At 31.1% G+C, this 27,895-nt stretch overlaps 3 protein-coding genes across 3 annotated transcripts; 1 reads left to right on the top strand and 2 right to left on the bottom strand.

The window, feature by feature from the left end:
• Nucleotides 1-9,126: 9,126 nt before the first annotated feature.
• Nucleotides 9,127-10,295, bottom strand: LOC101900448 (uncharacterized). The gene is made up of 3 exons (XM_005189800.2): nucleotides 10,150-10,295; nucleotides 9,504-10,085; nucleotides 9,127-9,414 (listed from the first exon to the last, which is right to left on the bottom strand). Exons 1-3 carry the CDS (start codon nucleotides 10,248-10,250, stop codon nucleotides 9,138-9,140), a joined length of 960 nt encoding a protein of 319 aa, XP_005189857.1. The 5' UTR covers nucleotides 10,251-10,295; the 3' UTR covers nucleotides 9,127-9,137.
• Nucleotides 10,296-19,142: 8,847 nt separating this feature from the next.
• LOC101900626 (uncharacterized) lies at nucleotides 19,143-20,615 on the top strand. Its single transcript, XM_005189801.2, has one exon. It carries the CDS (start codon nucleotides 19,143-19,145, stop codon nucleotides 20,613-20,615), a length of 1,473 nt encoding a protein of 490 aa, XP_005189858.2.
• A 3,675-nt stretch (nucleotides 20,616-24,290) lies between these two features.
• On the bottom strand, nucleotides 24,291-26,027 carry LOC101900809 (uncharacterized). The gene has a single exon (XM_005189802.3). It carries the CDS (start codon nucleotides 26,025-26,027, stop codon nucleotides 24,291-24,293), a length of 1,737 nt encoding a protein of 578 aa, XP_005189859.3.
• Nucleotides 26,028-27,895: the final 1,868 nt, after the last annotated feature.

The following is a 27,895-nucleotide window of genomic DNA, read 5'->3' as shown; positions in this document are numbered from 1 at the left end:
AAGACATGGACCTACACAGACAATTTTCTGTCATAGGCTGTAGTATCCATTACGAACTTTAAATGCCAAATATAAAACAATTCCGGTGAATAATGTCGCTAAAATCGTCGAAATACCGGATATAGGGAGGTGCCGTTATATGGGGGCTATACGAAGACGTGGACCTGCACAGACAATTTTCTGCCAGAGGCTGTAGTATCCATTACGATCTTCAAATACCAAATTTGAAACAATTCCGGTGAATAATTTCGCTAAAATCATCAAAATACCAAATATCGGGAGGTACCGCTATATGGGGGCTATACGAAGACGTGGACTTGCATAGACAATTTTCTGTCTTAGGCTGTAGTATCCATTTCGAACTTCAAATACTAAATTTGAAACAATGCCGGTGAATAATGTCGCTAAAATCATCAAAATACCGAAAATAGGGAGGTCCCGTTACATGGGGGATATGCCAAAATGTGGACCTACATGAGCCATTTTCAATACCAAAATTCCTGCAGCCATAATATACATTTGAGTAAAATTTTATCAACCCATTTCATTCGGAGATGGGCAATATCGGCCCACTTCCTCTGGTATCTCCCCCACAAAATGTCGAAATTTTCAAAAATATATATTTTCTGCACAGGAAGAAAAAAGATAATCCGATTTTGTTCCAACTTTGCAAATCCTAATATTTGTGTCAGTCCTACGTCAGGTGTGAAAATGGACACAAAAGTTCGCAATTTTGAATATCCATTAAGCCTATAAAACGTGAAAATAACATCCGATTCGATTTAGACTTGGTACATCTGAATATTTCTATCAACACATGATCTGTTATAAAAACGGTAGAGATCAGACCATTCCTTTTGGTACCTCCCCCACAAAGAGTCAGAGTTTTGAATAACCAAAAGGTTTATAAAATCAGAAATAGGCATCAGGTTCTCTTTATATTTCACACATTCCATTATGTCCGATACAAAATGGACAATATTGACCCATTGCTTCGGAACCTACTCCATAGAGGGTCCATCAATTGAATAATCATAACAGAAGTCAAAATATATTTTAATTATCGAACATTGGCTGAGGGTATGCATCTGTCGGCAATACCGACTGATACGTGTATTTTTTAAAAAATATTTTTGTACCCCCAATACACACGTGTTTAAAAAAAAATATTTCTAACATCTCATTATAAACGTGGATGTACTCCTGATACTGACGTGGAATTTTTAAAAAATATTTTTCACGTCCCATTATAAACGTGGATTTTTTAAAAATTATTTTTTACGTCCCATTATAAACGTGGATTTTTTTTTAAAAATATTTTTCATGTCCCATTATAAACGTAGATTTTTTTTAAATATTTTTCACGTCCCTAATACAAACGTGCATTTTTTAAAAAATATTTTTCACGTCCCATTATAAACGTGGATTTTTAAAAAAATATTTCCAACGTTCCATTATAAACGTGGATTTTTTAAAAATTATTTTTTACGTCCCATTATAAACGTGGATTTTTTTTTAAATATTTTTCACGTCCCATTATAAACGAGGATTTTTTTTAAAAATATTTTTCACGTCCCATTATAAACGAGGATTTTTTTTAAAAATATTTTTCACGTCCCATTATAAACGTGGATTTGTTTTTAAATATTTTTCACGTCCCATTATAAACGTGGATTTTTTTTTAAAAATATTTTTCACGTCCCATTATAAACGTGGATTTTTTAAAAAATTATTTTTCGAATCCTAATGCAAACGTGGATTTTTTAAAAAATTATTTTTCGAATCCTAATGCAAACGTGGATTTTTTAAAAAAATATTTTTCGAATCCTAATGCAAACGTGGATTTTTTAAAAAATATTTTCACGTCCCATTGTAAACGTGGATTTTTTAAAAAATATTTTCACGTCCCATTGTAAACGTGGATTTTTTAAAAATTATTTTTACGTCCCATTATAAACGTGGATTTTTTAAAAAATTATTTTTCGAACCCTAATGCAAACGTGGATTTTTTAAAAAATTATTTTTCGAACCCTAATGCAAACATGGATTTTTTAAAAAATTATTTTTCGAACCCTAATGCAAACGTGGATTTTTTAAAAAATAATTTTTGTAACCCTAAAGCAAACGTGGATTTTTTACAAAATATTTTTGTAACCCTAAAGCAAACGTGGATTTTTTAAAAAAATATTTTTGTAACCCTAAAGCAAACGTGAATTTTTTAAAAAATATTTTTGTAACCCTAAAGCAAACGTGGATTTTTTAAAAAATATTTTTGTAACCCTAAAGCAAACGTGGATTTTTTAAAAAATATTTTTCGGGTCCCTCTACAAACGTGGATTTTTTAAAATATATATTTTAGTCACTCTACAAACGTGGATTTTTTAAAAAATATTTTACACGTCCCATTATAAACGTGGATTTAAAAAAAAAATATTTTACACGTCCCATTATAAACGTGGATTTAAAAAAAAAAATATTTTTTAAGTCCCATTATTAACGTGGATTTTTTAAAAAATATATTTCACGTCCCTAACGCAAACGTGGATTTTTTAAAAAGTATTTTTCACGTCCCTAACGCAAACGTGGATTTTTTTAAAAATATTTTTCACGTCCCTAACGCAAACGTGGATTTTTTTAAAAATATTTTTCACGTCCCTAACGCAAACGTGGATTGTTTTAAAAATATATTTCACGTCCCATTATAAACGTGGATTTTTAAAAAATATTTTTCACGTCCCATTATAAACGTGGATTTTTTAAAAATTATTTTTAAAGTCAAACTACAAATGTGGATTTTTTAAAAATTATTTTTAAGACCTTACAACAAACATGGATTTTTTAAAAACTATTTTTAAGGTCCCACACAATCTTGGATTTTTTAAAAATTATGTTTTAGGATCTACAACAAACCTGGATTTTTTAAAAACTATTTTTAAGGTCCCACACTATCTTGGATTTTTTAAAAATTATGTTTTAGGATCTACAACAAACCTGGATTTTTTAAAAATTATTTTTAGCCTCCAATGGATTTTTTAAAATTTAGTTTTTGTTTCCCACAACAAACGTGGTTTTATTAAAAATTATTCTTTGTTTCCCACAACTAACGTGGATTTTTTAAAAATTATTTTTTGTATTCCACAACAAACGAGGATTTTTTAAAAATTATTTTTTGTTTCCCACAACAAACGTGGATTTTTTAAAAATAATTTTTTTTCCCACAACAAACATGGATTTTTTAAAAATTATTTCCAAGATCCCACAAAAAACATGGATTTTTTAGAAATTATTTCCAAGATCCCACAACAAACATGGATTTTTTAAAAATTATTTTTAGGGTCCAACAACAAACATGGATTTTTTAAAAATATATTTTTGTCTTCCCATTATAAACAAGGATTTTTTAAAAAATATTTTTGACGTCCCATTATAAACGTGAATTTTTTAAAAATTTTTTTGACGATGTTTTTTTTTTTATTTTAAAATATATATTTTTTTAATTTTATTTTTGGATCACTATTAATATTTTTAACTAAAATAATTTGCACTTCTAAAATTGTCTAAATTGAAGAAAAAATCACAATAACACTGTTGGTCATTCACGTACACACTTCCTCTTTTCCTCCCATCCATTGTGGAGGAGGAGGAGGAGTAATGGACAGATGATGTGAATCGGAAAAAAGAGGTTAGGTCACAGACAAACATTTTTTTTGTTAACTGAAAACGGCATTAATTTGCTTTGAAACTTGACATAGATAACTCAATTGATTAACAATTTCTTAAAATTTCATTAAATCCCTTTTTTACATTATTTTCCCCTTGGAAAAACCTCTGCCTAAATCAGCCAATAAATTTTTTGGGCAAAACAGCTGATTTTTGTTTTTTTTCTTCATCTATCATCTGCTTCTTCTTCTACTTTGGGTTTATTTGTGTGTTTGCTTTGAGTTGTTGTGGGGGACAATGCAATGCATAACATATTTTGTAATGCTGACCAACGAAATGGGGAGAGCGAGAGAGAGAGAGAGCGCCACTAAATAATTTGATATTCTCTCCAAGCAAATTGCAACATTTTTCCTTACTCTCTCTCTTTCTCTGTCTCACCATGGGTCCAAGCAACAAACAAATCTCACAAATGATTATGACACTTTATACAAGACATTCCCCACCCCTCCCCCCGCTGACTTTACGATGTTTCTTAATTTTTATTTTTTTTTTGTTTCTTTATTTTTGCTGATTTGTTTTATCATGTCTTGGCTATTTCATGCAGAGATTTGTCGAAGAGATTTCTGGCCCTGTAGAGTTGTGTGACACATAAAATAAGAATCAAACAACAATAAAACCGACCATTGAAAAATCATGCAGAAAACATGAATATATTTGCCCAAACATACTTAAGACACTCACTTGAATTTGTATTCCTTTTTTTTTGCTACACCTTTCTTTTACGCCAACATTTGGCAAAGATATTTTTTTGCTTTCTTTTCTTTTTGGGATAAACAACAACTTTAATTAAATATCAATTTTTTTTAATCTTCTTCTTGCCACCACTTTTTTTTTGATTTCTTGAAAATTTCTTCTTATTGGATCACAAGCAAGTAGAAAATGACGCTTACCGACCGCCGCGCCGTGTACCACACCGAACCGAGGAAAATAGGAACAGAACAGCAAAAAAAATGACAAAAAAACACAACACAAAAATCTAATTCATGCACACCGCACTTGCAGAAGCAAGAACAAATAACATAACGCAAAAGCCAACAAGAAGAAACACGTTATTAACACTTTTTTTCTGTGTCGTTTTATCGTTGTTTTTGTTTTATTTGGTTTTTTTTTTTTTGTTTCGTTCACTACGAGGAGTTTTTGTTTTCTTGTTTTGGGTGTTTTTTTCTTTTCTTCTTCTGTGAAACGCGCGAGACAGACGACCCGTTAACGTACGCCAATCACCACCTTCTTGGTTGGGTGTTTCGAAAGCAACTGCCAAATAAAACGGGAACACACTCAGAGCACATTGTTTTGTAGAGGAAATAACGACGGCGGCTGCTGATGGGGGCTCTCAGCAAACGAATTAATTTCATGTTATGAGAGAGAGAGAGACAGAGAGAGCGTGTGGCATACGCATTGTAAGAGATAATTTAAATATGAGAGAGCTCCATAAAAACAAATAGCCCCCTTTAGTTTGTGAGGCAACTGGAAATGAAACACTCAGCAAGCAACACATGGCAAACAAAAACAACAAATAAATAAAGGGGCTCATGGCATTGCCAGATACTAAAAATATACAAATAATACATTTAAAAGGGAAAACAATTATTTTTAACGTCTCACAATAAACGTGGATTTTTTAAAAATTATTTTTAACGTCTCACAATAAACGTGGATTTTTTAAAAATTATTTTTAAGGTACCACAATAAACGTGGATTTTTTTAAAAAATATTTTTAAGGTACCACAATAAACGTGGATTTTTTAAAAATTATTTTTAACGTCTCACAATAAACGTGGATTTTTTAAAAATTATTTTTAACGTCTCACAATAAACGTGGATTTTTTAAAAATTATTTTTAAGGTCCCACAACAAACGTAGATTTTTTAAAAATTATTTTTAACGTCTCACAATAAACGTGGATTTTTAAAAATTATTTTTAAGGTACCACAATAAACGTGGATTTTTTTTAAAAATATTTTTAACGTCCCACAACAAACGTGGATTTTTTAAAAAATGTTTTTAAGGTACCACAATAAACGTGGATTTTTTTTAAAAATTATTTTTAAGGTCCCACAGCAAATGTGGATTTTTGAAAAATTATTTCTAAGGTCCCACAATAAACGTGGATTTTTTAAAAATTATTTTTAAGGTCCCACAGGAAATGTGGATTTTTGAAAAATTATTTCTAAGGTCCCACAATAAACGTGGATTTTTTAAAAATTATTTCAAACGTGGATTTTTTAAAAATTATTTCAAATGTGGATTTTTTAAAAATTATTTCAAATGTGGACTTTTTAAAAATTATTTCAAACGTGGATTTTTTAAAAATTATTTCAAACGTGGATTTTTTAAAAATTATTTCAAATGTGGATTTTTTAAAAATTATTTCAAATGTGGATTTTTTAAAAATTATTTCAAACGTGGATTTTTTAAAAATTATTTTTAAGGTCCCACAATAAACGTGGATTTTTTAAAAATTATTTTTAAGGTCCCACAATAAACGTGGATTTTTTAAAAATTATTTCAAACGTGGATTTTTTAAAAATTATTTCAAATGTGGATTTTTTAAAAATTATTTCAAATGTGGATTTTTTAAAAATTATTTCAAACGTGGATTTTTTAAAAATTATTTTTAAGGTCCCACAATAAACGTGGATTTTTTAAAAATTATTTTTAAGGTCCCACATTAAACGTGGATTTTTTAAACATTTTTTTAAAGTCCCACAACAAACGTGGATTTTTTTAAAAATTATTTTTAAGGTCCCACAACAAACGTGGATTTTTTTAAAAATTATTTTTAAGGTCCCACAATAAACGTGGATTTTTTAAAAATTATTTTTAAGGTCCCCCAATAAACGTGGATTTTTTAAAAATTATTTTTAAGGTCCCACAACAAACGTGGATTTTTTAAAAATTATTTATAGACACCCCTAACAAACGTGGATTTTTTAAAAATTATTTTTAGACACCCCTAACAAACGTGGATTTTTTAAAAATTATTTTTAGACACCCCTAACAAACGTGGATTTTTTAAAAATTATTTTTAAGCTCCCATGGCAAACGTGGATTTTTTAAAAATTATTTTAAGCTCCCATGGCAAACGTGGATTTTTTAAAATTTATTTTTAAGGTCCCACAATAAACGTGGATTTTTTAAAATTTATTTTTAAGGTCCCACAACAAACGTGGATTTTTTTAAATTTTGTTTTAAGGTCCCACAGCAAATGTGGATTTTTGAAAAATTATTTTTAAGGTCCCACAGCAAATGTGGATTTTTTAAAAATTATTTTTAAGGTCCCACAGCAAATGTGGATTTTTTAAAAATTATTTATAGACACCCCTAACAAACGTGGATTTTTTAAAAATTATTTTTAGACACCCCTAACAAACGTGGATTTTTTAAAAATTATTTTTAAGCTCCCATGGCAAACGTGGATATTTTAAAAATTATTTTTAAGCTCCCATGGCAAACGTGGATATTTTAAAAATTATTTTTAAGGTTCCACAATAAACGTGGATTTTTTAAAAATTATTTTTAGGGTTCCACAATAAACGTGGATTTTTTAAAAATTATTTTTAAGATCCCACAACAAACGTTGATTTTTTAAAAAATATTTTTAAGGTCCCACAATAAACGTGGATTTTTTAAAAATTATTTTTAAGATCCCACAACAAACGTGGATTTTTTAAAAATTACTTTTAAGGTCGCACAATAAACGTGGATTTTTTAAAAATTATTTTTAAGGTCCCACAATAAACGTGGTTTTTTTTTAAAATTATTTTTAAGGTCCCACAATAAACGTGTTTTTTTTAAAAATTATTTTTAAGGTCCCACAATAAACGTGGATTTTTTAAAAATTATTTTTAAGACCTCAGAACAAACGTGGACTTTTTAAAAATTATTTTTAGGCTCCCAAACGTGATTTTTTTAAAAATTATTTTTAAGACCTCAGAACAAACGTGGACTTTTTAAAAATTATTTTTAGGCTCCCAAACGTGGTTTTTTTAAAAATTATTTTTAAGGTCCCACAATAAACGTGGATTTTTTAAAAATTATTTTTAAGACCTCAGAACAAACGTGGATTTTTTAAAAATTATTTTTAAGCTCCCAAACGTATTTTTTTTTAAATATTTTTAAGATCCCACAATAAACGTGGATTTTTCCAAAATTATTTTTTAGATCCCACAACAAACGTGGATTTTTTAACAATTATTTTTAAGATCCCACAACAAACGTGGATTTTTTAAAAAAATATTTTTAAGGTCCCACAATAAACGTGGATTTTTTAAAAATTATTTTAAACGTCCCAGAATAAACGTGGATTTTTTGAAAATTATTTTTAAAGTCCCACAATAAACGTGGATCTTTTAAAAATTATTTTTAAGGTCCCACAACAAACGTGGATTTTTTTAAAAATATTTTTAACGTCCCACAATAAACGTGGATTTTTTAAAAATTATTTTTAACGTCTCACAATAAACGTGGATTTTTTTAAAAATTATTTTTAACGTCCCACAATAAACGTGGATTTTGTAAAAATTATTTTTAATGACCTACAATAAAAGTGGATTTTTTAAAAATAATTTTAAACGTCCCACAATAAACGTGGATTTTTTAAAAATTATTTTTAAGGTCCCACAATAAACGTGGATTTTTTAAAAATTATTTTTAAGGTCCCACAATAAACGTGGATTTTTTAAAAATTATTTTTAAGGTCCCACAAAAAACGTGGATTTTAAAAAATTATTTTTAAGGTCCCACAATAAACGTGGATTTTTTAAAAATTATTTTTAAGGTCCCAAAATAAACGTGGATTTTTAAAAATTATTTTTAAGGTCCCACAATAAACGTGGATTTTTTAAAAATTATTTTAAGCTACCACAATAAACGTGGATTTTTTAAAAATTATTTTTAAGGTCCCAAAATAAACGTGGATTTTTAAAAATTATTTTTAAGGTCCCACAATAAACGTGGATTTTTTAAAAATTATTTTAAGCTACCACAATAAACGTGGTTTCTTTTTAAAAAATATTTTTAAGGTTCCACAATAAACGTGGATTTTTTAAAAATTATTTTTAAGGTCCTCCAAGAAACGTGCATTTTTTAAAAATTATTTTTAAGGTCCCATGGTAAACGTGGATTTTTTAAAAATTATTTTTAGGCTCCCATACCAAACGTGGATTTTTTAAAAATTATTTTTAAGCTCCCATGGCAAACGTGGATTTTTTAAAAATTATTTTTAGGCACCCATGGCAAACGTGGATTTTTTAAAAATTATTTTTAGGCTCCCATGGCAAACGTGGATTTTTTAAAAATTATTTTTAGCCTCCCATGGCAAACGTGGATTTTTTAAAAATTATTTTTAATGTCCCATGGCAAACGTGGATTTTTTAAAAATTATTTTTTTTTATTTATTTATTTTTATTTTTTGATATTTATAAAATAGTATGCCTCTCATAGCATTTACATTCCGGTCCATTCAAGGGAATATAATCGAATTCGGTAACCTTAAACATTAAACCCAGAGTGCTGTACATGTTGAAACCGCCCACGGTGGATAATTTCAGGTCCCCGGTTTCGCGATAAGCGAAGGAACCCAAATTCAGGCCATTGAAGGCCAGCAGAAATGCCTTCTCTCCGCAGGCAATGCCCAGACGGAATTCCCGATCAAAATCAAATGGAAAGTCGGTGTTGCGATCTTCTTCACCATATCTGAAAGAAAAATTCAAAATTATTTGAAATTTAAAAAAATAAATATTCCTTCAAAATTCCCCTACCCCACCCAACCTCCAATTACTCACATGTTATCGATCTTATTATTCCGCACCACACAATTCTCATCAAACCTGATGCTGAAGTGGGCAAATAGCTTGTCCCTCACCTCATGCTTGGTGTTGATATTCAGTCGACCCCTCTCCCCGAAACAGCGCACCCGTATGACCACCATCAATCCCTGATACGGTGGCGCCGGCACATCACAACTAAAATAGTTCACCTCATCCCCATAGGGGGCATGGACCCTACACCACAGGGGCCATGGGGTCGGATACGTGTTGCGATGATCCACACGCAGTATCCTCCGCACATCATTGTCGATCTGAAGGGCCTGCAGTAAATGAATGTTACCACAATAATTTAAACGGATCCGATGTTTGCCATTCACGGCCACATGGAAACTCTCCTCCCACAAATGAATAGTCAGTTTGATGGGTTCACGCCACAGGCGGGATATGTCACACTGGACCTCGGCCGCATTGACCCATTCGCCGCCATAACGAGAATTGGCTGTTATCAGATTGTTGACATAATTCAAAACCAACAACATTCCAATATCGGTTTCCGGGTCCTTGCTTAGCTTCTCCTTGGCAAAGGCAATTTGGGTTCTGAAAGCGGAGGGAGTGAAGAAAAAATGAGCGGCTTTCCTCAAAATAGTGAGAGTTTACCTACTTTTTGGGATTCTCCATGGCCTCGAACTCAATTTCAAAATACTGACCCCGATCCAGGTGTTGGGACAGGGTGCCATTGAATTCCGTGGTAAAATGTTCCATTGTGTAGCGAGGTCCGGTTTTCTGGTTCGAGATGCCGAATTAAATTTTTACTAAAACTAAAAATTTAAAGAAGGAAATAATGATTTTTAAAAATTATTTTTAAGGTCCCGCAACAAACGTGGATTTTTTAAAAATTATTTTTAAGGTCTCACAACAAACGTGGATTTTTTAAAAATTATTTTTAAGGTCTCACAACAAACGTGGATTTCTTTAAAAATTAGTTTTAAGGTCCCACAACAAACGTGGATTTTTTAAAAATTATTTTTAAGGTCTCACAACAAACGTGGATTTTTTAAAAATTAGTTTTAAGGTCTCACAACAAACGTGGATTTTTTAAAAATTAGTTTTAAGGTCTCACAACAAACGTGGATTTTTTAAAAATTAGTTTTAAGGTCCCACAACAAACGTGGATTTTTTAAAAATTATTTTTAAGGTATCACAACAAACGTGGATTTTTTTAAAAAATATTTTTAAGGTCTCACAACAAACGTGGATTTTTTAAAAAATATTTTTAAGGTCTCACAACAAACGTGGATTTTTAAAAAAATTATTTTTAAGGTCCCACAATAAACGTGGATTTTTTAAAAATTATTTTTAAGGTCTCACAACAAACTTGGATTTTTTAAAAATTAGTTTTAAGGTCTCACAACAAACGTGGATTTTTTAAAAATTAGTTTTAAGGTCTCACAACAAACGTGGATTTTTAAAAATTAGTTTTAAGGTCTCACAACAAATGTGGATTTTTTAAAAATTATCTTTAAGGTCACACAACAAACGTGGATTTTTTTTTTTTTTTAAATACTGTTAAAAAATTACGGATTTTTTTAAAAAAATTTACGGTCCCACAACAAACGTGGATTTTTAAACAAAAAAAAATACTGTTAAAAAATTACGGATTTTTTTAAAAAAAATTACGGTCCCACAACAAACGTGGATTTTTTAAAAATTATTTTTAAGGTCCCACAACAAACGTGGATTTTTTAAAAATTATTTTCAAGGTCCCACAACAAACGTGGATTTTTTAAAAATTATTTTTAAGGTCCCACAACAAACGTGGATTTTTTAAAAATTATTTTTAAGGGTCCAATAGCAAACGTGGATTTTTTAAAAATTATTTTTAAGGTCTCACAACAAACGTGGATTTTTTAAAAATTATTTTTAAGGTCTCACAACAAACGTGGATTTTTTAAAAATTATTTTTAAGGTCACACAACAAACGTGGATTTTTTTTTAAGAAAACTACTGTTAAAAAATTACGGATTTTTTTAAAAAAATTTACGGTCCCACAACAAACGTGGAGTTTTTAAAAATTATTTTTAAGGTCCCACAACAAACGTGGATTTTTTAAAATTATTTTCAAGGTCCCACAACAAACGTGGATTTTTTAAAAATTATTTTTAAGGTCCCACAACAAACGTGGATTTTTTAAAAATTATTTTTAAGGGTCCAATAGCAAACGTGGATTTTTTAAAAATTATTTTTAAGGTCTCACAACAAACGTGGATTTTTTAAAAATTATTTTTAAGGTCTCACAACAAACGTGGATTTCTTTAAAAATTAGTTTTAAGGTCCCACAACAAACGTGGATTTTTTAAAAATTATTTTTAAGGTCCCACAACAAACGTGGATTTTTTAAAAATTATTTTTAAGGGTCCAATAGCAAACGTGGATTTTTTAAAAATTATTTTTAAGGTCTCACAACAAACGTGGATTTTTTAAAAATTATTTTTAAGGTCTCACAACTAACGTGGATTTTTAAAAATTATTTTTAAGGTCTCACAACAAACGTGGATTTCTTTAAAAATTAGTTTTAAGGTCTCACAACAAACGTGGATTTCTTTAAAAATTAGTTTTAAGGTCTCACAACAAACGTGGATTTCTTAAAAATTAGTTTTAAGGTCACACAACAAACGTGGATTTTTTTTAAGAAAACTACTGTTAAAAAATTACGGATTTTTTTAAAAAAATTTACGGTCCCACAACAAACGTGGAGTTTTTAAAAATTATTTTTAAGGTCCCACAACAAACGTGGATTTTTTAAAAATTATTTTCAAGGTCCCACAACAAACGTGGATTTTTTAAAAATTATTTTTAAGGTCCCACAACAAACGTGGATTTTTTAAAAATTATTTTTAAGGGTCCAATAGCAAACGTGGATTTTTTAAAAATTATTTTTAAGGTCTCACAACAAACGTGGATTTTTTAAAAATTATTTTTAAGGTCTCACAACAAACGTGGATTTTTTAAAAATTATTTTTAAGGTCTCACAACAAACGTGGATTTTTTAAAAATTATTTTTAAGGTCTCACAACAAACGTGGATTTTTTAAAAATTATTTTTAAGGTCTCACAACAAACGTGGATTTTTTAAAAATTATTTTAAGGTCTCACAACAAACGTGGATTTTTTAAAAATTATTTTTAAGGTCTCACAACAAACGTGGATTTTTTAAAAATTATTTTTAAGGTCTCACAACAAACGTGGATTTTTTAAAAATTATTTTAAGGTCTCACAACAAACGTGGATTTTTTAAAAATTAATTTTAAGGTCTCACAACAAACGTGGATTTTTTAAAAATTATTTTTAAGGTCTCACAACAAACGTGGATTTTTAAAAATTATTTTTAAGGTCTCACAACAAACGTGGATTTTTTAAAAATTATTTTTAAGGTCTCACAACAAACGTGGATTTTTAAAAATTATTTTTAAGGTCTCACAACAAACGTGGATTTTTTAAAAATTATTTTTAAGGTCTCACAACAAACGTGGATTTTTTAAAAATTATTTTTAAGGTCTCACAACAAACGTGGATTTTTTAAAAATTATTTTTAAGGTCTCACAACAAACGTGGATTTTTTAAAAATTATTTTAAGGTCTCACAACAAACGTGGATTTTTTAAAAATTATTTTTAAGGTCTCACAACAAACGTGGATTTTTTAAAAATTAGTTTTAAGGTCTCACAACAAACGTGGATTTTTTAAAAATTAGTTTTAAGGTCTCACAACAAACGTGGATTTTTTAAAAATTATTTTTAAGGTCTCACAACAAACGTGGATTTTTTAAAAATTATTTTTAAGGTCCCAAAGCAAACGTGTTATTTTTAAAAATTATCTTTAAGGTCCCGTAGCAAACGTGAATTTTTTAAAAATTATTTTTAAGGTCCCACAACAAACGTGGATTTTTTAAAAATTATTTTTAAGGTATCACAACAAACGTGGATTTTTTAAAAAATATTTTTAAGATCTCACAACAAACGTGGATTTTTTAAAAAATATTTTTAAGGTCTCACAACAAACGTGGATTTTTAAAAAAATTATTTTAAGGTCCCACAATAAACGTGGATTTTTTAAAAATTATTTTTAAGGTCTCACAACAAACTTGGATTTTTTAAAAATTAGTTTTAAGGTCTCACAACAAACGTGGATTTTTTAAAAATTAGTTTTAAGGTCTCACAACAAACGTGGATTTTTTAAAAATTAGTTTTAAGGTCTCACAACAAATGTGGATTTTTTAAAAATTATCTTTAAGGTCACACAACAAACGTGGATTTTTTTTTTTTTAAAATACTGTTAAAAAATTACGGATTTTTTTAAAAAAATTTACGGTCCCACAACAAACGTGGATTTTTAAACAAAAAAAATACTGTTAAAAAATTACGGATTTTTTTAAAAAAATTTACGGTCCCACAACAAACGTGGATTTTTTAAAAATTATTTTTAAGGTCCCACAACAAACGTGGATTTTTAAAAATTATTTTTAAGGGTCCAATAGCAAACGTGGATTTTTTAAAAATTATTTTTAAGGTCTCACAACAAACGTGGATTTTTTAAAAATTATTTTTAAGGTCTCACAACAACGTGGATTTTTTAAAAATTATTTTAAGGTCTCACAACAAACGTGGATTTTTTAAAAATTATTTTTAAGGTCTCACAACAAACGTGGATTTTTTAAAAATTATTTTTAAGGTCTCACAACAAACGTGGATTTTTTAAAAATTATTTTTAAGGTCTCACAACAAACGTGGATTTTTTAAAAATTATTTTTAAGGTCTCACAACAAACGTGGATTTTTTAAAAATTATTTTAAGGTCTCACAACAAACGTGGATTTTTTAAAAATTATTTTAAGGTCTCACAACAAACGTGGATTTTTTAAAAATTATTTTAAGGTCTCACAACAAACGTGGATTTTTAAAAATTATTTTTAAGGTCTCACAACAAACGTGGATTTTTTAAAAATTATTTTTAAGGTCTCACAACAAACGTGGATTTTTTAAAATTATTTTTAAGGTCTCACAACAAACGTGGATTTTTAAAAATTATTTTTAAGGTCTCACAACAAACGTGGATTTTTTAAAAATTATTTTTAAGGTCTCACAACAACGTGGATTTTTTAAAAATTATTTTTAAGGTCTCACAACAAACGTGGATTTTTTAAAAATTATTTTTAAGGTCTCACAACAAACGTGGATTTTTAAAAATTTTTTTAAGGTCTCACAACAAACGTGGATTTTTTAAAAATTTTTTTAAGGTCTCACAACAAACGTGGATTTTTTAAAAATTATTTTAAGGTCTCACAACAAACGTGGATTTTTTAAAAATTATTTTAAGGTCTCACAACAAACGTGGATTTTTTAAAAATTGTTTTTAAGGGTCCAATAGCAAACGTGGATTTTTTAAAAATTATTTTTAAGGTCTCACAACAAACGTGGATTTTTAAAAATTATTTTAAGGTCTCACAACAAACGTGGATTTTTTAAAAATTATTTTTAAGGTCTCACAACAAATGTGGATTTTTAAAAATTATTTTTAAGGTCTCACAACAAACGTGGATTTTTTAAAAATTATTTTTAAGGTCTCACAACAAACGTGGATTTTTTAAAAATTATTTTTAAGGTCTCACAACAAACGTGGATTTTTTAAAAATTATTTTTAAGGTCTCACAACAAACGTGGATTTTTTAAAAATTATTTTTAAGGTCTCACAACAAACGTGGATTTTTTAAAATTATTTTTAAGGTCTCACAACAAACGTGGATTTTTAAAAATTATTTTTAAGGTCTCACAACAAACGTGGATTTTTTAAAAATTATTTTTAAGGTCTCAGAACAAACGTGGATTTTTTAAAAATTATTTTTAAGGTCTCACAACAAACGTGGATTTTTTAAAAATTATTTTTAAGGTCTCACAACAAACGTGGATTTTTTAAAAATTATTTTTAAGGTCTCACAACAAACGTGGATTTTTTAAAAATTATTTTTAAGGTCTCACAACAAACGTGGATTTTTTAAAAATTATTTTAAGGTCTCACAACAAACGTGGATTTTTTAAAAATTATTTTTAAGGTCTCACAACAAACGTGGATTTTTAAAAATTATTTTTAAGGTCTCACAACAAACGTGGATTTTTTAAAAATTATTTTTAAGGTCTCACAACAAACGTGGATTTTTTAAAAATTTTTTTAAGTTCTCACAACAAACGTGGATTTTTTAAAAATTTTTTTAAGGTCTCACAACAAACGTGGATTTTTTAAAATTTTTTTTTAAGGTCTCACAACAAACGTGGATTTTTTAAAAATTATTTTAAGGTCTCACAACAAACGTGGATTTTTAAAAATTATTTTTAAGGTCTCACAACAAACGTGGATTTTTTAAAAATTATTTTTAAGGTCTCACAACAAACGTGGATTTTTTAAAAATTATTTTTAAGGTCTCACAACAAACGTGGATTTTTTAAAAATTATTTTTAAGGTCTCACAACAAACGTGGATTTTTTAAAAATTATTTTTATGGTCTCACAACAAACGTGGATTTTTTAAAAATCATTTTTAAGGTCTCACAACAAACGTGGATTTTTTAAAATTATTTTTATGGTCTCACAACAACGTGGATTTTTAAAAATTATTTTATGGTCTCACAACAAACGTGGATTTTTTAAAAATTATTTTTATGGTCTCACAACAAACGTGGATTTTTTAAAATTATTTTTAAGGTCTCACAACAAACGTGGATTTTTTAAAAATTATTTTTAAGGTCTCACAACAAACGTGGATTTTTTAAAAATTATTTTTAAGGTCTCACAACAAACGTGGATTTTTTAAAAATTATTTTTAAGGTCTCACAACAAACGTGGATTTTTTAAAAATTATTTTTAAGGTCTCACAACAAACGTGGATTTTTTAAAAATTATTTTTAAGGTCTCACAACAAACGTGGATTTTTTAAAAATTATTTTTAAGGTCTCACAACAAACGTGGATTTTTTAAAAATTATTTTTAAGGTCTCACAACAAACGTGGATTTTTTAAAAATTATTTTTAAGGTCTCACAACAAACGTGGATTTTTTAAAAATTATTTTTAAGGTCTCACAACAAACGTGGATTTTTTAAAAATTATTTTTAAGGTCTCACAACAAACGTGGATTTTTTAAAAATTATTTTTAAGGTCTCACAACAAACGTGGATTTTTTAAAAATTATTTTTAAGGTCTCACAACAAACGTGGATTTTTTAAAAATTATTTTTAAGGTCTCACAACAAACGTGGATTTTTTAAAAATTATTTTTAAGGTCTCACAACAAACGTGGATTTTTTAAAAATTATTTTTAAGGTCTCACAACAAACGTGGATTTTTAAAAATTATTTTTAAGGTCTCACAACAAACGTGGATTTTTTAAAAATTATTTTTAAGGTCTCACAACAAACGTGGATTTTTTAAAAATTATTTTTAAGGTCTCACAACAAACGTGGATTTTTTAAAAATTATTTTTAAGGTCTCACAACAAACGTGGATTTTTTAAAAATTATTTTAAGGTCTCACAACAAACGTGGATTTTTAAAATTATTTTTAAGGTCTCACAACAAACGTGGATTTTTTAAAAATTATTTTTAAGGTCTCACAACAAACGTGGATTTTTTAAAAATTATTTTTAAGGTCTCACAACAAACGTGGATTTTTTAAAAATTATTTTTAAGGTCTCACAACAAACGTGGATTTTTTAAAAATTATTTTTAAGGTCTCACAACAAACGTGGATTTTTTAAAAATTATTTTTAAGGTCTCACAACAAACGTGGATTTTTTAAAAATTATTTTTAAGGTCTCACAACAAACGTGGATTTTTTTTTATTTTTTTTTAACATTTTAAAGCAATCGTGGGTTTTTTGAAAATTATTTTTAAGGTCTCACAACAAACGTGGTTTTTTTTTTATTTTTTTTTAACATTTTAAAGCAATCGTGGGTTTTTTGAAAGATTATTTTTAGGCCCCCATAGCAAACGTTTTGTTGTTTTGTTTGTGTTTTTATCTAAATAAAAAACAAGAGTGCGGAAGATTTCCTTGATTAAAAAAACACTCATTGCAGCTTGTTTGTGTTTCTTTTTTTTTTTTTTGTCAATTTGCCAGATCGATAAATTTTCCGCCTCTTGATTGAAAATTACATGATAATGGTTTTAGTTATTTCAATATTCTTATTTTTTTAGATAATATTTAGTTTCTTTTTCTTCAAATTTTCAACACCGAGACACTTATCTCTCCATCAACATGAATAAACTTCCTCTTAAAATGGAAATTCCCACACCAGAATCAAATCGTTTATAACAAAATTCTCACCACTAAAACTAGGAAATGTTATAACAGTAATAACATTACGAAAAAATTGAAAATAATTTTGACTCAAGATATTAATTTTTTTTGGTAGGACCGATAACAATTTTAAATATATCAATATTTGATCAATGAAAATTCGCCACAAAAATTACCGTTTATTATCGTTTGACCCTGATATGTTATAACCGACGATGCACTGCAAACTGACCCAGTAACCATGCTGATTGAGGTATTTATGTCAAATGGGGGAATGAAAATCGAAAGAGGAAATAAAATAGATCCCAATTGCCAAAAAATTAAAAAGTCATGGGAAAGTAAATTAAAAAAAATCCACGTTTATTGTGGGACCTTAAAAATAATTTTTAAAAAATCCACGTTTATTGTGGGACCTTAAAAATAATTTTTAAAAAATCCACGTTTATTGTGGGACCTTAAAAATAATTTTTAAAAAATCCACGTTTATTGTGGGACCTTAAAAATAATTTTTAAAAAATCCACGTACGTTAGGGGACCCTTAAAATAATTTTAAAAAAATATACATTTGTTGTGTTTGTTGTGGGACCCTAAAACTAATTTTTAAAAAATCCACGTTTGTTAGGGGACCCTAAAAATAATTTTTAAAAAATCCACGTTTGTTGTGGGACGTTAAAAATATTTTTTAAAAATCCACGTTCAACAATAACCCTCCAAAATATTTTTTTTATTTTCCATTTCCCTAAAAAATCATTTTCCTTCCGACTCCATTTCAATTATGTAAATTGGATGTGATTGTTTTAACCCCTGGGAATATCCGCTTATCTTATCTGTGATCTTTCGATTCGGCCCCTTCGAAACGCTAATTGAAACAATTAACATAACAGCGTTTATGTGCCCCGAGCTTTTTCAGGGGCATTTAATGCTGTTTGGCAATCTCAATACTTAAGTCATCATGTACACCATGTCGGGTCGGGTTGTGATTGTGTGTGGTCTCCTATTTCTCTTCGAAAATTCTCAATCTGTAAAAAGTTTTCAGATTTTGGAAAAAATTGAATCTGAAAAAAATTTTAAAAATTTTGAAAATTTTTGCCTCACCACCTTGGCTGCCATCGAAAAGGAGAGGCCACTTTATTCTCTGTTGCTGTACCAGGTCGCTGTTGGGGAGCTGGAAAATTTGGAAATTTTCAATGATTGCCCTTGGATTCGTTCAATACCCCACCTAATATTGCGGGAGGGCAATGTGGTGCCCTTTAGCGAGCTCTACAATTCCGAAATTCTCAGCATTATTTTCATGTCCCAAAGAGTGAATGAAAAACTCATGGAATCCGTGGCCCAAAGTTTGGAGAACATGAGGCAAAGTCGGATTGTCATCGCGACCCCGGCACTGGAATCTGGCCAGGAATTCCGGGAGGAAATTCTGAAATTATGTGAAAAATATAAAATGACAAATGTTCTGCTCAGCCACCTGGGAGCTGCAGATAACCACGATTTTATTCTCCAACCCTATCCGAAATATAAGTGGGCTCAAGTATCCTTGGAAATTCCTGGACGCATCTTTTATCCCCCCAATTGGCGGAATATGCACAACAAAACCCTGCTTACCCAGCCGGATGATTCCCTTCCGAATTCCTTGGTTTTCCACGATGACCATGGTCAGGTCCAGGTCAGTGGATTTGTGGCAAATCTAGTGTTTTTCTTTGCGGAATATTTCAATGCCCATCTGCAAATGTATCGTCCGCTGGAAGTCGATGCGCCAGTGCACTTCACCGAAATCACGCAAATGGTCAAGGCCGAACTTCTCGACATACCCATGACCTTGGATGCCGGAGGCAGGGGAAATTGGTGGCATATAACCAAATTTGTCCTGCTCAACAAAGTGGCCATAATGGTACCGCTCTCCTCGCAGCTGAATGTGGATGAGGTGTTCCATTTGCTGTTGGATCGGCGGTTTTTTGCCATCATCTACACGGCCTCGCTGATCTTCTCCACAATTCTCTCGCTCATCGAGTGGATTTTCAATAAAATTCCCTGGAACTGGAATTTCCTGATGAGCGATGAGGTATATCCCGGGGTATTGGGTCAGGCATTCAAGGAACGTCTCAACCCCATTGTGGGTCAGCGATTGATTTATTTTTGCATAGCCCTGATTGGTCTCATTTTGAGCACTGAATTTTCCGCCAAGGTGAACAGTTATTTTACCTCCGCCCCCTATCATCGCCAGCTGGAAAGACTCGAAGATTTGGCGGAATCCCCCATAAAGATCCTTTTACATCCCGCCGATGCCCTCATCATGGGCCAGTGGCTCAAGAAATGGCATCACATCGCCGTCATTGCCCAGAACTCCACGGATTTCCAGGTGAATCGTCACAACTTCAACACCTCCTACGGCTATGTGGTCCAGACACCCCTCTGGGATATCTACGATCATCGGCAGAAATATTTTCGGCGCAATGTGTTCCACATTCCGCCGGCCATGGATTTGCACGAGCTCATGGTGTGGGGTATACCGCTACCGAGGAACTCTCCCTACCGCGAGGCCCTCAATGCAATTATCCATTTGGTCCATGAAAGGGGTCTCATGACGGCCTGGATAGCCTTCACCTACAAGCATATGGTACAGCTTAAACTGGTACCCTTAAAGGATCCCAATACCGAGGAGCTCCTGGAAGCTCTGGATGTGGAGGATTTGCATTGGGCTTGGTTACTAAATGTCATTGGTTGGTTTGTGAGTGGCGGAATTTTTTGCATGGAACTTTTGGTGGAACGCCTTAAGAAAATGGGAAAGAAATGAATTTTGAAAAAAAAATTAAATAAATAAAAAAAAATAAATATTTATTTTTAAAAAAATTATTGTGGAAGGCCCTCAGCAAACGGAGATTTCTTAAAAAAAAATTTGGGCTACTTCCATAAACGTGGATTTTTTAAAAAATATTTTAGAGGACCCACAACAAACGTGGATTTTTTAAAAATTATTTTTAGGGTCCCCTAAGAAACGTGGATTTTTTAAAAATTATTTTTAGGGTCCCCTAAGAAACGTGGATTTTTTAAAAATTATTTTTAGGGTCCCCTAAGAAACGTGGATTTTTTAAAAATTATTTTTAGGCTCCCATGGCAAACGTGGATTTTTTAAAAATTATTTTTAGGCTCCCATGGCAAACGTGGATTTTTTAAAAATTATTTTTAGGCTCCCATGGCAAACGTGGATTTTTTAAAAATTATTTTTAGGCTCCCACAACAAACGTGGATTTTTTAAAAATTATTTTTAGCCTCCCATGGCAAACGTGGATTTTTTAAAAATTATTTTTAGGCTCCCATGGCAAACGTGGATTTTTTAATAATTATTTTTAGGCTGCCAAAGCAAACGAGGATTTTTTAAAAATTATTTTTAGGCTCCCATGGCAAACGTGGATTTTTTAAAAATTATTTTTAGGCTCCCATGGCAAACGTGGTTTTTTTAAAAATTATTTTTAGGCTCCCATGGCAAACGTGGATTTTTTAAAAATTATTTTTAGGCTCCCATGGCAAACGTGGATTTTTTAAAAATTATTTTTAATGTCCCATGGCAAACGTGGATTTTTTAAAAATTATTTTTAGGCTCCCATGGCAAACGTGGATTTTTTAACAATTATTTTTAGGCTCCCATGGCAAACGTGGATTTTTTAACAATTATTTTTAGGCTCCCATGGCAAACGTGGATTTTTTAACAATTATTTTTAGGTTCCCATGGCAAACGTGGATTTTTTAACAATTATTTTTAGGCTCCCATGGCAAACGTGGATTTTTTAACAATTATTCTTAGGCTCCCATGGCAAACGTGGATTTTTTAAAAATTAATTTTAAGCTCCCATGGCAAACGTGGATTTTTTAAAAATTATTTTTAGAGTCCCTTAACAAACGTGGAGTTTTTAAAAATTATTGTTAGAGTCCCAAAGCAAACGTTGATTTTTTAAAAATTATTTTTAGAGTCCCAAAGCAAACGTGGATTTTTTAACAATTATTTTTAGAGTCCCAAAGCAAACGTGGATTTTTTAACAATTATTTTTAGGATCCCACAACAAACGTGGATTTTTTAAAAATTATTTTTAGGGTCCCAAAGCAAACGTGGATTTTTTAAAAATTATTTTTAGGGTCAAACTACAAACGTGGATTTTTTTAAAAATATTTCTAGGGTCAAACTACAAACGTGGATTTTTTAAAAATTATTTTTAGGGTCAAACTACAAACGTGGATTTTTTTAAAAATATTTCTAGGGTCAAACTACAAACGTGGATTTTTTAAAAATTATTTTTAGGGTCAAACTACAAACGTGGATTTTTTTAAAAATTAGTTTTAGGGTCAAACGTGGATTTTTTTAAAAATTAGTTTTAGGGTCAAACTACAAACGTGGATTTTTTTAAAAATATTTCTAGGGTCCCACGGCAAATGTGGATTCTTTAAAAATTAGTTTTAGGGTCAAACTACAAACGTGGATTTTTTTAAAAATATTTCTAGGGTCCCACGGCAAATGTGGATTCTTTAAAAATTAGTTTTAGGGTCAAACTACAAACGTGGATTTTTTTAAAAATATTTCTAGGGTCCCACGGCAAATGTGGATTCTTTAAAAATTATTTTTAGGGTCCCACGGCAAATGTGGATTCTTTAAAAATTATTTTTAGGGTCCCTTGGCAAACGTGGATTTTTAAAAAATTATTTTTAGGCTCCCTTGGCAAACGTGGATTTTTTAAAAATTATTTTTAGGCTTCCATGGCTAACGTGGATTTTTTTAAAATTATTTTTAGGCTTCCACGGCTAACGTGGATTTTTTTAAAATTATTTTTTAGGTCCTATAACAAATGAGATTTTTTTATAAATATTTTGTTTTAAATATTTTTAAGCCACCCATAAAAAACCTGGACAAAAATATTTAGCTATGTATTTCTTCAGACCAATACTCTTTCTCGAAAATCTCTTATATGTGCAATGCCTGAAGTAAACTGCCAATTAATATTCATTCCACATCGCCTTCATTAAATAGAAATTTTATCCATAAAACAGGAAGATGGACACTTGAATGGTTTGGACAGACCCTTCAAAGGTGGATTTGATGAGACTGCTGCAAAGAAAAGAATTGGCGACATTGTTCCTAAGTCTAATCAAACTAATCGACGTTGAGAATATTTACAATGAAATCAATTCCAACAACAATAATGGATATGTCACGAAGTAGCAACAACAACAGCAGCAAAAAGTTAAGGTTAAAATAATATCACAAAAGCCAGTAAAAATAAAATATGTTTTCGTATCGTGATACCGTCAAAGAATTTGATTGATTGCTTTAAAACAATTTTATTCAATTTCGATTAAATGTTAAAATACAAAGTGGCTGGGAAAGTGATTAGAAATTATTGGACATTATTTTTAATAAATATGTTTCTTTCATATTTCATTCGCCGGATTCACAGGGGAACTTAGGCTTAGAAAGGCACAATTGCAACGAGATATACAATAATTTTTAAAAAATCCACGTTTGCCAAGGGACTCTAAAAATAATTTTTAAAAAATCCACGTTTGCCAAGGGACTCTAAAAATAATTTTTAAAAAATCCACGTTTGCCAAGGGACTCTAAAAATAATTTTTAAAAAATCCACGTTTGCCAAGGGACTCTAAAAATAATTTTTAAAAAATCCACGTTTGCCAAGGGACTCTAAAAATAATTTTTAAAAAATCCACGTTTGCCAAGGGACTTTAAAAATAATTTTTAAAAAATCCACGTTTGCCAAGGGACTCTAAAAATAATTTTTAAAAAATCCACGTTTGCTAAAGGACTCTAAAATAATTTTTAAAAAATCCACGTTTGCCAAGGGACTCTAAAAATAATTTTTAAAAAATCCACGTTTGCCAAGGGACTCTAAAAATAATTTTTAAAAAATCCACGTTTGCCAAGGGACTCTAAAAATAATTTTTAAAAAATCCACGTTTGCCAAGGGACTTTAAAAATAATTTTTAAAAAATCCACGTTTGCCAAGGGACTCTAAAAATAATTTTTAAAAAATCCACGTTTGCTAAAGGACTCTAAAAATAATTTTTAAAAAATCCACGTTTGTTGTGGGACCCTAAAAATAGTTTTTAAAAAATCCTGGTTTGCCATGGGGGCTCAAAAATATTTTTTCAAAAAAATCCACGTTTGCTATGGAACCTTATTTTTTTTAAATCCACGTTTGCTATGGGAGCTTAAAAATAATTTTTAAAAATTGCACGTTTGCCGAGGGACCCACGTTTGACAAGGGACTCTAAAAATAATTTTAAAAAAGTCCATGTTTATGGGAGTGGCCCAAAATAATTTTTAAGAAATCAACCTTTGTTGTAAGCCCTCTAAATTATTATTTAAAAAAACTCCACGTTTGTTGTTGTTGTCACCTCACATAATATATTTATTTGTATCCGTTTTTTTTAATTAAAAAAAAAAAAATTTTTCGTTTTCATTTATTCACTGAGGCAAACTGATTTTTCGCTTGAAAACCTTCTTCCTACCCCACAGCACTTCGAGGAGAAACACCACACAACTACCACCCAATCCTGTGGGAATTATCATCCAAACCCAAAAGAGATCCGAGGCCGTCAGCACTCTCTGATCCGTGTCCACGGGCCTATAGCGTATCGAGACCTTTTTCAGCTTCAACATATCCCAAAACAGGCTGTTGTGCCAGGCGTGAATCAATCCCGCCGAATGGACATTGTGGATGAATTCGTTGAGCGCCTCCTTGTAGGGAGAGTTGTGTTGCAGGCGGAACCCCCATGGCAGCATGCTGAAGTAAGCCATCGATTTGGGGGTGTGAAAGACGTGATGGGAGCTGTATCTCTGCTGCCGCAGGAGGACCTGATAAGTGGCCGTGGTGGCATAGTAGCAGAAGGAGGTATTCAATTTTCGGCGATTTTCATGCAGGTAAGTGGTATTGCTGGTATAGACAATAAATTCTCGCAGGTCCTCGGAGTCCCGGGAATCAGCCACATCCACTAGGATTTTCATTTTCGATTCTCGTAGGTCGTGATAGTTGCGGATTTGCGGATGATAGGGTGGCTTATTGAGGTACATATTCATGTTGGCCGAGAAGCGGGTGGCTATGTAGAGGCCACTAAAGCCAATGACCAGATAAATTATTTTTAAGCTTGCCAGAGGTTGGCGGCGCACATGGAAGGATTGACCCAGTAGCCCTGGCCACACCCTCTCCGTTATGATCCAATCCCAAAATTGTTGCCACTCCTGGCGCCAGTGATCTATGAAGCCATGGCAAAAGGATAACACCAAAGAGGAGACAAAGAAACAACAAAAGAAGTGGCCATTGAGCAGGAGTCCGAAAATCTCCTGCATCGATAATTTGTGACTCAACGGAACCATGAGGATAATTTGATTCAAATCATAGGTGTCGGACACATCACGCCATTCCGAGGCATACATTCCGGGTATCATGGCCATGGGTAGGTCCAATTTATTGTCCGCCACCATTTGATTGATGATGGTAAAATGAGTTTCCTTGCCTACTTCTAGGGGCAATGGCATTTCCAAGGTGGCATTGTGGGTCCTGGCGAATAGAATTATGAATTTCGCCACAAAGCCATTCATTTTGATATTCCCCTTGGCATCCTCATAGACAAAGGTCCTCGCCGAATCCTGGTCCACATAGGTCCTTAGGCTGATATTTTGGAAATCATACCATTGTATGGGATAATATGCAGCATGCTTTCGGGGGCACCATTCTTGCCAAGAAAAATGGGGGAAATTGCGCAAAGACCAAAAGGAGGGGTGGGGAGTTTCCTCTGAGAAAATGACCAGGAAAACATTTGTCATTTTGTAATCCTCACAGAGGGTCCTTAAAGTGTCCCTGAGCCGTTGGCTATCCTCAATATCCTCGGCCAGCAATAAAATCCGGCATTGGCGCATGTAATCCAAAATCTCGGCAGCTCTTTGCAACACTTCTTCATCGATTCGAAATCTAAGCAGGATAACCACCAGAATTTCTGAATTATAAAAATCCTTGTACAAAAAAGTCCTTTGATGTCCTGGGCTAAAAATTAATTTTGGCACTTCAATTCCCTGGATAACTTCTGATGCAGGAGCCTCATTTCCCACAAAAAGAATGGAATCAAATGGCGATTCACGGAAAATGTCCTGCAGGATTATCTCAAAGAGTCCTTGATATTCCTTTTCTTGATTCTCCATCTCCATTTGACTCCGCCCGACCAATGAAATTCCCAATAAAACTGCAATGACCACGATTTTCCGCGTCTCCATAATGACTGAGTTTTCCAACATTTTTCACTTGAATATTTCAAGTATTCGAAGTGCGAACTCTATGCTTGTTCTACCACCATCGTTAATAGCCCCGGCATGTCCAGTGCCAATTTAAGTGTCGAAGACAAGGACATTGTTGCAAAAATTGCCAACTATTTATTTGAGAACTGAGATTTGGACGGGCAAAAACCAAAAGGGGTTAATGGCCAACAACTAGGGGTTAATCGGGGTAAATGAACTCACACCCACACATAGCTCCGATTATCTCTGCGCCTCCATCAGTTCGTGTTCAAGGACATTAGGACAATATGTGAATAATTTAAAGCAAAGATGGTAGTATTTGCCAAAGCGAACACGTGGCTGTAGAAAAGTAGAACAAATTTTTAGGGGCTTGTATGCACGTGACCTTTACAACAAATATTTTGGAAGACCTACAACAAACGTGGATTTTTTAAAAATTATTTTTGGGGTTCCTTTGCGAACGTGGATTTTTTAAAAATTATTTTTAAGGTCCCATGGCAAAAGTGGATTTTTTAAAAATTATCTTTGGGGTCAAGTAGCAAACGTGGATTTTTTAAAATTTTTTTTTTGGGGTCCCTTAGCAAACGTGGATTTTTTAAAAATTATTTTGGAGGACCTATAACAAACGTGGATTTTTTAAAAATTATTTTGGAGGACCTATAACAAACGTGGATTTTTTAAAAATTATATTGGAGAATCTGTAACAAACGTGGATTTTTTAAAAATTATATTGGAGAACCTATAACAAACGTGGATTTTTTAAAAATTATTTTTGGGGTTCCTTAGCAAACGTGGATTTTTTAAAAATTATTTTTGGGTACCCTTGGCAAACGTGGATTTTTTAAAAATTATTTTTGGGTACCCTTGGCAAACGTGGATTTTTTAAAAAATATTTTTGGGTACCCTTGGCAAACGTGGATTTTTTAAAAATTATTTTTGGGTACCCTTGGCAAACGTGGATTTTTTAAAAATTATTTTTGGGTACCCTTGGCAAACGTGGATTTTTTAAAAAATATTTTTGGGTACCCTTGGCAAACGTGGATTTTTTAAAAATTATTTTTAGCCTCCCATGTCATACGTGGATTTTTTAAAAATTATTTTTGGGCTCCCATAGCAAACGTAGATTTTTTAAAAATTATTTTTAGCCTCCCATGGCAAACGTGGATTTTTTAAAAATTATTTTTGGGCTCCCATAGCAAACGTAGATTTTTTAAAAATTATTTTTGGGGTCCCATGGCAAACGCGGATTTTTTAAAAATTATTTTTGAGGTCCCATGGCAAAGGTGGATTTTTTAAAAATTATTTTTAAGCCTTTTTTATATTTTAGCCTAGAAATAGGCTACATAAATCATTTTCCTCTCAAAAATTATATTGAAGTTGACGGCATTGAATTAAAATTAAGTCAATCAATTAATTAAAGCCACTCTCATAAAATTAAAATAAAAAATCCGTTTGGCCTCTGATGCGGGTATATCCTTGTCACCCCTTCCTTCCCTTACCCCTTTTTTTCCATTTCATATGTCCGTCAAAACAGTTTCGCTTGACAGAATATTAATTAAAATTTACATAATTTATGTTCGTGGGTTGTGCGGCTGTTTGTTCGGTAATTTAATACTCCCAGCTAAGCACAGCGCCCATTGGCAAGGGCTTAAATATAATGGAATTTTTTTTTATCATGGATTGAGTGCGAATAAAAAACAGAGTAAGATATGAATGGTGGGAGTCAGCCAGACGGCAAGTAAATATGGATAAATGTTGGAGTGAAATCAATACCGAGGCAG

The sequence above is a fragment of the Musca domestica genome, unplaced genomic scaffold (assembly GCF_030504385.1).
Source record: "Musca domestica strain aabys unplaced genomic scaffold, Musca_domestica.polishedcontigs.V.1.1 713, whole genome shotgun sequence".
Taxonomy (NCBI): domain Eukaryota; kingdom Metazoa; phylum Arthropoda; class Insecta; order Diptera; family Muscidae; genus Musca; species Musca domestica.
The sequence above is the reverse complement of the archived record's forward strand: the minus strand, read 5'-3'. Positions and strand labels throughout refer to the sequence as shown.